This window comes from Phyllostomus discolor, chromosome 4, assembly GCF_004126475.2.
Source record: "Phyllostomus discolor isolate MPI-MPIP mPhyDis1 chromosome 4, mPhyDis1.pri.v3, whole genome shotgun sequence".
NCBI lineage: Eukaryota > Metazoa > Chordata > Mammalia > Chiroptera > Phyllostomidae > Phyllostomus > Phyllostomus discolor.
In genome coordinates this window covers 12,548,911-12,563,371 of record NC_040906.2, presented here as the reverse complement: position 1 = coordinate 12,563,371, position 14,461 = coordinate 12,548,911, and the positions used below count along the sequence as shown (strand labels likewise).

General features: G+C 40.9%; 1 protein-coding gene across 2 annotated transcripts in view; it reads right to left on the bottom strand.

Annotated features, from left to right (window-relative positions):
* The window catches only part of EPHA4 (EPH receptor A4), a 138,038-nt gene that overhangs the window by 116,115 nt on the left and 7,462 nt on the right, over positions 1–14,461 (bottom strand). For both annotated transcript variants that reach the window (XM_036022798.1, XM_036022799.1), the window contains exon 3: positions 13,360–14,023. In XM_036022798.1, coding sequence (XP_035878691.1) covers positions 13,360–14,023 — 664 coding nt within the window. The remainder of the gene's footprint in view (positions 1–13,359; positions 14,024–14,461) is intronic.

Sequence of the window (14,461 nt, the reverse complement as noted above, 5' to 3'; positions counted from 1 at the left end):
TGAACTGTCTACAGTATTAATTAAGAAATGAAAAACTACGATAATGAATTTTACCACTTGACTATAATCCTGAAACTTGACAAAAATAAGAGAAGGGAGGAAGAGAAAGGGACAGGGTTAGAAAGAGAGAGAATAGGTAGACTAATATCACATATGTGTAAAAGCTTCAAAACAAAATAATAAAAATATCTACACTTTACTGAGCACTGAATAGGTGCCACTTTCTAGCTGAGGCTTACATGCATTGTCTCATTTAAGCCTAAATATAGCTATGGGGTAGGCATCTTATTCCCATGGTGCAGAGGAGAAAGCCAAAGTACTGAAGGTAACTACCTAGCTCAATCACCTTGTAAGTAAAAAAAAAAAACACAAAAAACTGAGATTAAAATTCAGTTCTTATTCCAAAGCTCCAGCTCTTACTTACTATTTTCTTTTTGTCTTCAAGATTTTATTTATTTATTTTTAAACAGGGATGGAGAGAGAGAGAGAGAGAGAGAGAGAGAGAAACATCAATGTGTGGTTGCTGGGGGCCATGGCCTGCAACCCAGGCACGTTCAGCCATGTGCCCTGACTGGGAATTGAACCTGCTGTGCCTGGTTCTCAGTCCGAGCTCAATCCACTGAGCTACGCCAACCAGGGCTATTATTTTCAATTAACAACAAGAACTCAAGAATCTATTTATCAAAACTCACTCCCACCTTATAAGGTTATTTTTTTCCCCACAAGTGCAAAGACATTTTATGGTTTATTATCAGGAAAAAAATCTACTATTATATTCACTATCAGGAAAGGAAACAAGTGTAAAAGTTCACATAAATTAAAAAAACATTGGAAGTGATTTAACAAAATTAAAAATTTGTTCTAAGAAATTTTTAAAACTTGGTAATATGATATTAAGAAAATATATCTCACAGCATACTTAAATTATGTCCAGTAAAATTGGCCATAAGGCAAAGGTGCTCACAAGCTACATTAGTGTTTATTACTAGTCTGAAAATTCTGACCAATGTTGAAAGATAAAAATCAGAAATAAGAGTTCTAATTTTTGGAAAGAAGAGAAACAATAATTGCTTGCCATCCAAAGTATTAGTTCTCTAGAGAACCCTGGAGAATTAACTGAAAACCTATTAGCATTCACGAGACAGTCAATAAAGGGATTGGATGTAAGATAAACATACAAAAATCAATAGCTTTCCTGTAGATCAGTGATAACCAGCTAGAAGATATAATGGAAAATATTGGAAAAACTCACTAGGTAGCTTTGTATTTTTCATTCATTATCTATAAAAGTCAACAATCCATTTTTGGGAAAGGGGTTCTTTTTACTATATCTATTTTGTAAAGTTGCAATAATGGTTTTGATTTTTATAAGATCAGACATTACTTTTCTTCAATAAATGGCTTTATTTTTCTCTAGGAGAAAAAAGAAAAAATCTAATGATGAACATTTTTTAAAAAAAGTTTCAGTATAATTTCTAAAATTACAGTGCAGAATTCTAGCCATTTAAAAATCATTAGAATTGTTGTACCTATGACATTTTGTGAAGAGAATCCCAGAATCCTTCATGAAAGTTAAAATAAATTATGCTCTTGAGTTTGTTTTAGCTAAGTACAGTTGCCATTTTTGCCCTGTGAAGGATAACTTCATAAAAGTAACACCATTTGAGACCCTCAAACAATGTATTTCAGGCCCCTTTTTAAAATGCTTTCCTTCACTTTTGCAAAACCTAACGTTCTGTTTCCCATGCACAGGAATTCCTTTCTTAAAATAACACGATTTTATATAGTTGTGAGGTAGCCCTGAATTATGGCTACATAATTTGAACTCCAGGATAAAAACAGAGAGACAGTTCCTGAACAAAACGCTATAAATGGAAACTTAAATGTTCAAATACTACCTTCGCCTGCACTTCTTCACTAGCACCTCAGTTAGAGACACAGAGTAATGAAGTCTCAATTTTCTCCATTAGTTAATTAGCACCTTCACATTTTAAGTACTGGAAGCGTTACATTGTTAATTACCTACAAGTCTGCTCTCAAAAATCAGCGTGTTTTTTTTTTCTTATGCATAGGTTCACACAACCCTTAAAAAAAAACCCTATAAAATAATCTTCTCTCTGCACAGGCTAAATGTTACAAAACGGAGTGCTCTAACAGCTCAAGGTGAGTTCAGTCCACTCGTGCCCCAGTATTGATCTCTAACTTCTCCCAATGCTTTTCTTCTAATCCTCCCCATAATTACATAAACTGCTAGTCTTTCCTGAAGCTGTCAGTTCCTCCTGCATCCATTTGCAGATGGCCAGTGGAGGAGCAGCCTGGGCACTAGATCAAACTGTCAATGTCCCCCACTCAGCAATTGACAATCCTCTTGAAGGCTCCTGGCACATCTGTCAAGGGCCTCCTAGGGTTCTTCACAACTCTCCCCCCTTGGAAGGGAGCAAGAAGGGTGGTGGAGCCAGAAAGGTATTGATCTGCTCTTTTAACATGGTAATTTGCCTGGGGGCTGCTTCAGTCATTGCCAAGCTGGACACTTGAAAAGGAAACTTGTTTTTCAAAGTGGGGAGGTCCCTTTCAAGCACGTAAAACGGAAAACAAATGAACCTAAACATCAAGTTCACAGTGCAATGTGGAGGAGGAGGCTGGCCAAATCGGAACGGGAGAGCTCATATATAGAAAAGTGGCTTAAAATTAATTGATGATAACAACAAGCCTGAAAGTTGGAAATGTATTTTAAATTTTCAAAGGCTCTCTGTGCATCCTAACCAATCGGAAAGGAACCTATTGAGTCACATTAGTCTTGGGAGAAAAAAATAAGACTGATGTAATTAAACTGATGTAAAACATTAATAACATGGATATTGACGAATGCTTAGACATCTCCATAAATGATGAAAATGGAAAATAAAATTGATTGTTCGTTTAATCACACCTCCAACCGGCGACACACCGTGGAGGCTAGATGAGGGAGAAAGGGGAGGAGGGAGGTAATAGCACCATCATTAAAATATCTTTGTCTGCTGCTTTTGTCACCGGCTTATTGTCTCACCAACGAAACATACAGCACAGATAAGACTACAAGACATAATTAACTACGCAAAGATGGGGAAGTATTATCCTCTTAAATACGTAAAATTAATTAATCGAGAGCAATGATTTGTTCATAGTTTTCAGGTCGCGTGTTTCTGGGGACACATTGTTAGTGGTGAATGAACACGCCACATGAAAGGGAAGGCAGCACAGATAATGGAGGATCCCTTGTGGAAAGTCAGAGCTGGGAAAGTTTGCGTCTTAAGTCAGGGAAGTTCTTAAGGACAAAAGCCCCTGAGAAAAGCATTCCTCGCTGAGCTGTGTCTTAACTGATCCTGAGGTTGGCCCATATTTACCTGCCATGGTCTTATGGGAGGAAATCAGTATTCTGTTAACCTCTGACCCCCGGGATCCCAAGCAGACAAAGGACCAATCTGGAGCCCTGGGAGAAGACAGCCAAATGTCAAACAGCAGGGAAGCGATTGTTAGGGAAACGTTTGGCTTGGGCACAGCCAGCCTCATTGGGTCACACTGCTGTTCACAGAAGCAAGACATGACGAGATAACGCCATAAAATATGAACAAAATGGCACCTCTTTTGCCTTGCTTCTAAATTGTTAGCTTTGTGGGACTTCATGCTGAACACTATGAAAAAAAAAATCCAATTTGCTTTGAAGCACATTAGTCTGTCTCACATCCTAATTATTGTTTACATTGCCATTTGCCTTCTATTAAGAATTGAATAATTACCCAGCACTTCATAGTTTTAAAATACAAGCAAACAGGATTATCTGGGTAATTAAGAAACTGTACCATAGCTTTGTACTGCTGCGGAAAATATCTGCACACATAGGGGAAATGATAATTATCAATCAACTTACTTCAAATGGTATTTTAAGGATTTTGGGCAATTTGAGATCTGTAACTTATTAAGAAGAGGTTAGTAAGATCACCTTTGAGAAGTGCGGGTCTGTTTAAATCCATCTTTAGAAACAAGAGCCAGATAAGCAGCTGAATTTTCTCATCTACTAATGACACCGGAGAATGTACCGCGCACAGAGCCTTCTGCTGTTCTTTAATCCTAATAATCCATCCCAAATGGACTTTGAACAGCATCATCAAACTCTGTCAGACCATGTGGAGCTAAAGCAAAGCTCTTCCACATTTCGATGTTGTCTTAGCTGACCCTGCCTCCACTCAATTATGCTCCGAGTCTGGCTATGCCCATGTCTGCCCTGTGAAATTAGCTTGAACTCCAAACTAATTGAACTTCAAAAACATTTCATGCGAAGTCCTCTTCTTCTAGTTTATAGAATTCTTATGATCATGGCCTTCTGAAGAGAGCGCTGTTTTCAAGCAGAGAGTGATGTCTGTTGGGTATGATCGGTTGTGTGCTTGCTGTTGCCACGCAAGGGGACGACGGCGACGGTGAAAGGGAACTTGGAAACGCTAGGCAGGATGGGAAGACAGGAATGCAACCTCCAGTGAGTACACACACGAGGTAAGGCCTGGAATTGTAATAATATACCTTTTCAAGAAATGTATCTGGGACATCAGTGAAAATAAAGTAAAATCACGTGGTTCTACGCATGGAGCCTGATGCGATCATTCATAGATGTGGAAACCAAGCGTGAAAACACCAGCGGTGGTTTGTAGAGTCCGCCCTTTCCACATCTGTTTGTGGAAGGTGCGTGTGGGCGACAAAAGGGCCACAGACTAGACCTGACGAGCTAAGGAGTAACCACATGGGTCTGGACATGAAAATTCCTAAGGAAAAGAGAGTCACGTAGAGCAGTCCTGTCCTAGGACTGTAGCTTCCTGGACCAAGGTCAATCCTTAACTTACCTTAAGTGAGCCTTTCTATTGTTTTCTTGCATCTAAGATAACATACCTTTGGAATGTCAGAGAAAGCTCCTCTCCCAGACTCCCCAGGGCACACCCTCAGGATCAGACCACAGAACTCCGCATGCTCGCTTGTTGCCCGCATACCAACCCTCTGTGCTGTAAATGATAATTACTAACTGTCCTGGACCCACCGATGGAAAAGAAGTATGTGTCTCTCTGTTTTGCCTTATTATCCAATCCCAGAGACTACCCAACTTTGCTTTCTCCCCACCCTCTTAATCTACCTCCATTGGATTTCACGAAACCCTCCCTCTGTCTCCTCCCTTGATTGCAATGTATAAAGTAAGTTGCAAACTGCCATTTTCTGAAGCATTTTCTCAGTCCCCTGAGATTTTGATTCCCAGCAATTGTCACCAAGTGGGCTCAAAAAGAAAAAAAGAAAAGAAAAGAAAAAACCTCATAAAAATTCTCTACAGTTTGAACATTTCTCACTTAGGCAGTCCTTTTTCAAAGAATTTGATCTTTTTGCTTGACAATGTATTCAAGCCCTTTATTGGGACACTTCTAAACATTCCTAGCATAATCTGAATAGTGTCATCTCCGCCCTCCCACCCCAGAAAGAACGGCGAGATTCCAGCTGAAGCTGTCACCAAACAGACAAGCCAAGGGAGTCACCAACTGCTAGGTTTCCTTGCAAAGGTCAACATAAAATGAGCAGCGGGAGCCGGGGGTTATTTTGCACGGGTGGGGGCGGGGGGGGGGGTAAAAGGCTGGGGAATGACAACCGCCACATCAGGGCGGTGATGGCGGGGCAGGGGCTGCACAAAGAGCCCTGTGCAAACAGTCCACTCCATGCCTCCCAACCCCAGTCTCTGGAAGCATTCAAATCAAACTCGAATTAATTTGCATGGCATCTAAATCATTGGGTTCTGCATAAACAGAAGGAGGTTTTGGCTGGAGTCTCCAAAGGAAGCTCTCACTGCCTTTGTGAAAGGGGGAGAGATGGGTGTGCTGTTTTGCATGAGGGTGAATACAGAATATGCAAATGAAGAATCTGCTGCCTGGAGAAGCAACCCTAGGCAGACAGCTGAGGACCACCATTCACCCAGTAAAACGCTTGGTGTCTCCGAAGGGAGTTGTAAGGGGTACTGACAGGATTGTCTCCCGGGAAGCCAAAACAGACCTGAATATTCATAAAATGTCCCTTTAGTCATGGGACTGTTAATTACCCTGCCTATCATGGGACCCAGTGACCTCACCTGCTCTCCCCCGCAGGACAGCTCTGAGGTACCAGCTGTAAGGGGCACGAGAAAGGCTCTGTGCCCTGAGTGGAAAAGATACAGTCTCTCAGGGCCTTGGGGACAGCTGGGCCGTCTTTAATCATTCCTTCTCGCAAGCACAACCAAACTAGAGAGAGAACCGAGCCATGTTATTGGACACAGACAAACAGTTTTGAGAACACCAAGAGCTGTAAATCGCTGTCTAATTTTATAGAAACGTCTGAAAGTTTGAATACATAAAACACCATTTTTCTAAGCTACCTAAATCTCCCAGATTCAGAAACCGTTGTCAGAGCTTTCTTATTTCGTTTTAATTTTTAAAAGCGTCTGCATCAAGTCTGCAGTGTGCTCTATCACCTGCAAGAGCATCTAACAGGCTGATGATGGACCGTCGCAGCGGTTCTCAGACTTCTGGGCCTCGGAACCCCTTTACAGCCTTGAAAATATTGAGGAGGACAAAGCGCTTTTGTTTATGTGAGTTAAAGCTATCAACATATATCACTGGAAATTGAAACTGAAAAGTTTGTAACTCTTTATTAATTCATGTTAAAATGCCAATGGTAAACCCATTACATGAGAACACAAATAAAAGAAATTAGTGAGAAGGGCCCTGGCTGGCATAGCTCAGTGGACTGAGCGCAAGCTGTGAACCAAAGTATCACAGGTTCGATTCCCAATCAGGGCACATGCCTGGGTTGCAGGCCACGGCCTCCAGCAACTGCACATTGGTGTTTCTCTCTCTCTCTTTCTCCCTTCCTTCCCTCTCTAAAAATAAATAAATAAAATCTTAAAAAATATATATTAAATAAAGAGGCAGAGTAGCTAAAAAAAGAAATTAGTGAGAAGAGCAGTTTTATTTATTTATTAATGTGCAAATCTCTTTAATGCCTGGCTTAATAGAGGACCGTTACAGTCTCGTATGTCCTTCTGCATTTGACTTGACGAGGTGTCACATATCAGGTAGCCTCTGGAAAACTCCGCTCATGGGAGAAGAAGAAGGAAACGGCAGATAAAATCTTAGTATTATGAAGAAAGTTTTCACTTTGTAAACCCCACGAAAGGGTCTTGGGGAACCCAGCTGGACACACTTTGAGAACCGCCGTGCTAGTGTGGTCACTTGGGAAGCAGAGGACAAACGTAGGCAAGATTATCCATTTCACACCATCCCCTCCCCTTGCTCACGTGTTAGCACTGCTCCTCCAAAAACCAAAAAGAAAACGAACAGCAAAAACTCTATTCTGCATCTCCATGAACTGCTCTCCTTGTTGAACAGACACTGCCCAAATAGCCCATACTGTTACCACATTTCTCTCTAACAACAGTAAAATTAGCAATAATGACTTCCACTTACTGAATGTTTAATGATTTCAGGCACTGTGTTAAACTCTTTACTCCATTCTTACATGCCTGTGTGTGTGTGTGTGTGTGTGTGTGTGTGCGTGTGTGTGTGTGTATTATATGTAATCACATACTATTGCCATCAATTTACTAATGTGAACTCGAGATCAGGGAGGGTTAAGTTAGTGTCCATGATCACACATCTGGGTAAGTAGCACAGCTAGAAACTAAACGCAAGTCTCAAACTCCAAAGGCGGGGCTTAGCTATTTTGTACTAAAATAGCTCGACGTTAAGTCATGCGCTGCAAAGATTTCTGAGCATTCAGTCACAGAGATGATTCATAAACATGATGAAAATTCTCAAGACCCAACGAAAGCAGGAATTATAAACAAGGACTTCATTAATACATTCGTCACATACAGCGGTTCTGATATATCATGTTGACTCCCTGAAACATTACTCCATCAAATAAATGTTTAATATGAAACAGACCACAATTCCTCATGCACTTATTTATTCATTCACTCGATGAACATTTCATGAGACCCCGCTATGTTCCGGAATAGTCGCCGGGGTTACTCGTTTGGTTATGCCCATCTTCACTTGCCCACTTCTATCTCATGGTGTGGAAGTTTTACTAAATGTACTTGTGCAAGATAAAGCCAGAAAAATAACAGAACAAGGTTCATCATCCAAAATTTTAACAGAAGTATACATGCATGATTTACAAATTAAAGTGTTTGTTTAAAAATGTTACCAGGAAAAACTAAGAGAAATTAAATATCTACCAATAAGGAAACATTAAAGTATGGTATATTTTACTGTAGAATATTAATCATCAATTGTGAAGAATGGAGAAAAGTTATATTCTCTGATGTGATAATCAAGCATCAAAAATAAGGTGACAATTACAAGAATGATTCCATTTATTATTTTTTAAATACATATATAAAGATATATTTGGGTTACTTGCCAAATGCAAGCTGTGGCAATGCATAAAAATTTGGAGTAAGAGTGAAGTATGTAATTCTATGGTAATATTACAGTCATCAATTATATCCAGAAAAACCCTTAAGTAGTGAAGTTCAATGATGGGAAAGTCAAACATATCACAACCACCTCTGTTTTGCACAGTGGTAACTAAAAAGCCATTTAATCCGTCTTTTTCTTAAAGCCTCATGTCTTACAAAAATAATTTTGTCTTAGTTCACTTTTGAAAGGTACAAGGAGGCTCAGTTAGACTAAAATAAATCATCAAATCTTCAATGCTGTCTTCAAAAACCCCTGAGATAATGCCTATGTGATGCTTTGGTGAACCCCAAATTGAGACCATCGCCTCGCTCACTCTCAAAAAGAAGCCTGGTGCCCCGAAGAAGGAGGAATAAAAAAGTGGAACAGAAAAAGGACAACAATTAAACCCTGTTCTTCTCGCACGTAAAGAATTGAGTCTTTCAATGACCGCAGCCACGCTTCAAAGCTGGGATGAAAGCGGCCGTGGGAATTCAAGCCATTGATTCTTAAAGACACAATTCAAAGGTAGAAGAACATTTCAAAAGTGAAAAGGACATAAAGCAGCATCTTTCTGAACTCTGTTTTAAATGCTTCCTCTCCAGCACTTCATTCTCCTCAGGTCCTTAGGAAAACAAAGTCATCACTACTCTTTTTTTTCTTTTTGCCAATAGCTCTTTCCAGAGCACATATTTGAAATCTATTTTACAGCCATCAAAGCATTTCTCAAAAGAGCTCTTAATAACATACCTGTGCTGACAGGAAGTCACCATATACATATCGTGATATATAATATAGGTCTCAGGTATATGTGACCCAAAACAATTTATAGCAAAATTGTGTATTGTAGCAAGGCTCGATTTATACCTGACAAAATTCTGTCACAGTTGTCATCACTTACTAGGCCCTTAAGAGTGACCCCGTAAACATGTTTTCTTTTCATTAATTGTATTTTTCTGTATATTCTCCGAAAATATTGCTTATTAATATTTCACAGAGTGAATGTGACTTTCATTTTTTGTTTTTTAATTAAGCAAAAAACAAATGCATAAGGGGTCTTTTCCTCTCTGCTTTCTGCTTAAGAAATATTACTTCATATATTTCTGCAGTAATAAGGACACGCCTGTAAGACATCTGGAAGGTTTCCTCACCGAGGGGGATGCACGGGTGCACTGCAGGAGGGGTGTCGGAGGCGGACTTTGTTTCTCTTTCTGACCGTCTGAGGAGCACCGGTCACTAGACTGACCAACTGGAATAGTTTCCTATCCTCTGCACCCAGTCACCCGGCAAGTTCAAACCACAGTGCAGGCCAGCCTTCCACCCTCCTGGGGAGGGCAGCTGAGTGACTAACACTCTTTGTTGTCCCGCTGAGGCCGGGCCAAATCATTCCAGAAAATGTTATTCAAGAGCACAATGAACTTGCGGCTGCTTCAGAGGGCGAGCCCGCCATCACCCTGCCGCTCTGGACACTGTGGAGGCAGCTCTTCATGTCTCCATTAGCATGTACTGCTTGGAAGTAAGAACTCCAAGAGGAAGTGTAGTCCTGTCCCCAAGGTCCCTTGAGGACTCCGGCAGATGACCAGGGTTAGATTTAAACAACAGCACGCCCCGGGCCCCCACCCGCCCTGCCTATTTTTTGCCCAGGGATCCTTTGTCAAACAGTTAAGATCTTAATCAATCTTCACTCTGACCTCCCAGACCCCAAGGAAGATGGATGAGGAAGGAGGTGACCTTTCACCTGTTCTTCTATTTGTCCTGCCACAGCATAGCCATTGAAGAGACAATTGGGGAGGAACCTGCTGCCAGCGTTCTGAAGCCTTGCCAGTCCTCCATTATGTCCCTTCTTAAGCTCTCTTCACACCTCCTCTTTCCTGCCCTCCCCCACTCCCAAATCACTTTGCTCTTACTCAAAGGGAAGTTTGCTTTCCTTCAGGGGAAAGAAATGGCACTCTCCAAAAATCGTTGGCAATATGAAGTGTGGAAATGGACATTATTCTTTGTTAGGACAAGGGCAATTCTTCCTATCTTTAGCCTTGACTTCCGAGAGTGACTGGGAGATGAAGACCTTTTGTCTGCTTCAGCTCAGCACCTTTTGAAGTCATCAGCTATGGCCTTGGGAAGAGCAGAGTGCTAAAAGAAATGCTATTATTAACACCAGTTGCATGCTTTATGATGTACAAGGTGACTTTCACCAATCTGAAAGCTCCAGGTCCTCATAGCACCTCTGTAAGGTAAGGACAGTTATTGTCAACCCACTTTATAGATGGAAGAAATCAAGGTTCACAGGGCCTAAGACCACGTTCAAAGTCATACAACTAAGTGACCAAATTGAGACACGGCTTCCTTGTGTTCCTTCGGCTCCTCTTGGATGTTTCTCTGAAACCCCAATAATGTCGTCAAGGATGGGGACCACCATTTTTATTACTCTTTAGACTTTTATAGTCTTTAAGAAGTCTCACCTAGGTTTGGAATTTAAGAATCCTTTGTCATTCAAGTTGTTCCTTTCTCCCTAAATTCTTCAGAGGTTTTTACAGGGAGTATCATAAACAAAGTGCAAGGTTCTGTGCAAAAAAAGTGTCTTCTTAAAAGAGTTAATCATTTTATGAGTAGGAAAAAAAACCTTGGGGAGCAGATGTGGGAACACCAAAGAGTTTCAAAAATGGCTCAGCCAACCTCCCCCTTCCATCGACTGTCTGTCCCCTGTGTTAGGAACAGTTTGCTCACAAATGAACTGGACCCAAAGCATGGAGTTGCTCCCATTCCATGAACCACATGATTAACTAGAGTCCCGAGATTATTTCCATAAAACAAATCACTAACATGTTCAATTGCCTTTACATTCATTTCCCCCTCCATCTTTTTCTCTTTTTCTTCTCATTTGGGTTGTAAAACTGTCAAGGAGTTTCACAATGGAGCAACATATGAGTTACCGGGCTCTGTGACAATTGAAAATCAATGACATTAGATACAGAGAGATTCTAATGCCAGACATGTGAACATTGGAGCAGGAAATGAAAAGACAAGTGTTATATATATATATATATATATTCATATATATATTCATATATATGAATTCATATATGCATATATATGAACATATATGAATTCATATGTATATGAATCTTGACATGTGAAGATGTGCATGTCCTGTCATCAAAAATCGAAAAAGCATAATAATTGACTCTAAAATGTGACATGGTATCATCACCTAGTTCATTTCACTATTCCTTCTCTGATTATTGTACTTTATGGACCAGTAACAATGTACTCACATACTTTCTAATATTACTACCAGAGTATGCTCCAAGGTTTCACTTTGGTACAGCTGATCTTGTAGCTGCTAAGTCAACAGCAAACTTTAAACCCCAATTTTTAAATGTTCAAGTTTACAAATACACTTTTTTTACTCTAGGTCAACAGAAAAGGGAGTCGGCCTTTACTATTTTATTTCCAATTAAATTAAAAGACAGTCATTGTTAGCTACTCCTAGAAATAACTACAGCAACTCAAGAATGACACTTTGGAAAAGCATAAACTATGAAAGGACAAACATATACATCAGTGACACCAAATTATCAAAAAATGTAATTTTTTGGCTATAATTATTGATTCCCAGTCAGGTGGATTGCCCCATAGTTAATCCCACCATGTCATTAAGATGGTTGGAATGCCAGACAAATTGTTTGGCAGGCGGCTACTTCAGGCTCTGTAATCACCAAATCAGGTGGGCCGTGGGCAATGCAGTCCATGGCTCAACAATCACCCTGAGAAAAGATTAATCTGATCTGTTCCATAAATGGGACCCGTTTCACGGTTTCATAGTAACCACAATAAGACTGGCAGTAGAGTCTCCTGATAACCACTAAAAACAAATACCAAGCAAAAATAAAAACCTTGGATACTGATTGTTTAAAGCCTTAAACCACACATGACATGAATGATACATGTACAAATGAATTACTCTCACCCCTTACTCAGAAACAAAGTGTTTTTTAAGAAAAAACTTTATAAACTCCCCCCCACCCCACCCCCCGTATGCTGACAGAAAGGGGACATATAGGAAGAAGGAATTACACACAGTGAACTTTAGGTGAGAAAAAAAATCACTTTAGTAATAATGCTACATAGAAATTAACATAATAGAAGTACCTAGATTTCTTCAAACACTCAATAATCAAAATGGATCACAACTTAATATTCCCTCTGACCACAGACCCAATGAGAAAACTCTTACTAGTTCTTTATCACCTCCAGGGGAAATAAATGACCCAGATTAATTTCACTTAGGGACCCTAGCAACAGGTGCTCCGTGGAACAAACACACTCGAAACACTCTCACTCCATCTCACTGAGTCACGTCTACTCTGGTCCACAGAGATGCGTGCGCTGGGCACTCTTCACACAGTGCGAGAGAATTGGAACACAACCCTAATTTCACATGTAAGTTGTTTATGTACACACGCAGGCAACCGGAGATATTTACCATTTTATAAAATCTATAGGCAGGAGTACTATGGTTTGAAAATCTGTCCACCCTCTTTAAGGAAGGAAGGATCAATCAGGCTTGTTTCTTCAGCCTGATCATTTCCATTTCCAAGGGTGCATCTAGCCAGTTCAGATCTAAGTGCCTGTTAGCAAATGTGTTTGGCCTTCTGCTGATTACGACAGCATCATTTACGTTGTCAGTATCAGAGCGGTCTCAGCCTTGCCACCTGGAGCTACAGCACTTGCTCATTAGACCCCTCTGTCCCACCACATCCCACAGGGGCTGCTAATTACTGGCTCTACTCCATTTAGTCTCATCTCTGATTTAATTATGTGCACTAAGCCCTAATGAAAAGTACAATATGGCTCGTCTTACCTTGGCATTCTCCATTCCGTTCTTCATGCCCAGCATTGCACAGGCAGTTGCCAATGGGTACCAGCCACTCACCATCTGCCCCACAGTACATTTTTGGCACATCCTTCTCTTCTGAGTTGTTGACACAGGAGCCTCGGACTTCTACCAGAGAGGACGTGTCAGCCCCCGTGATGGTGTCTGGAAACTGGGCTAGGTTGCGGACTGTGAGCGGACACTTCTTGTAGAACACACGGACGGACACGAGGGCAATGCAAGCACCCACATCCTGGAAAGCCAGATAAAACCCCTTTTTGCTCAATGGCCCTACATCTCGGATCTCGGTGTTCAACTTCATGATGCGATCGCCAATGTCCACTTGGGTGAAGCTCTCGTCAGCGGCGATGGTGTCGATCTTGGCAAACTGGCTCTCTCGAATGAAACGCTCCCTGTCGTTGTCGGATTCATAGTAGTACAGGTTAAATGTCTCCTTGCAAGTCCCCATGACGCCTGGAAGACTGTTACAGTCCCTCAGGGTGAACTTGATCTCAATATATACCCTCTGAGCCCCCTCTCGGGTGATCCAATCAGTTCGGAGCCAGTTGTTCTGGCTAGGTTCCATCACGTTGCACACTTGGTAGGTTCGGATGGGCGTGTTCTTTTCATCCATAATACTCACTTCCTCCCACTGCAAAGGTCCAAAGGAAATGCATCAGTTATAAAACTTTACCACACAGTGATCCGTCAATCCTGCTCTACTCTCATAGGACTTCGATTGTTACTATTTTTTTTTTCAGTAAGAAAACGACTGAGCCCCAGTCCCCACTGGTAAAGCATGTTCTGGAGGAGATGAGACAGTATTTTATTGCAGAAGTTGGTTTTTTTTAATTGTTTCATTCCTTTGCCTTAAATCCAGGGGCAATGGTGGATTTATTACTTATGAGTTCTCAGCAGTTCCTTGCGGTGGTCTAACAACCTCAAATTCACCTATTACAACAGCTACAATTTGAAGTGGCAACAGTTCAAATTTACTCATAAATGAAAAACTCGTATGTGTATTGTTTCAACAACTGAACAGAGACCTGCAAATTAAGAGCAGGAAGAGCAGAGCTTGCCAAAGGAAGAC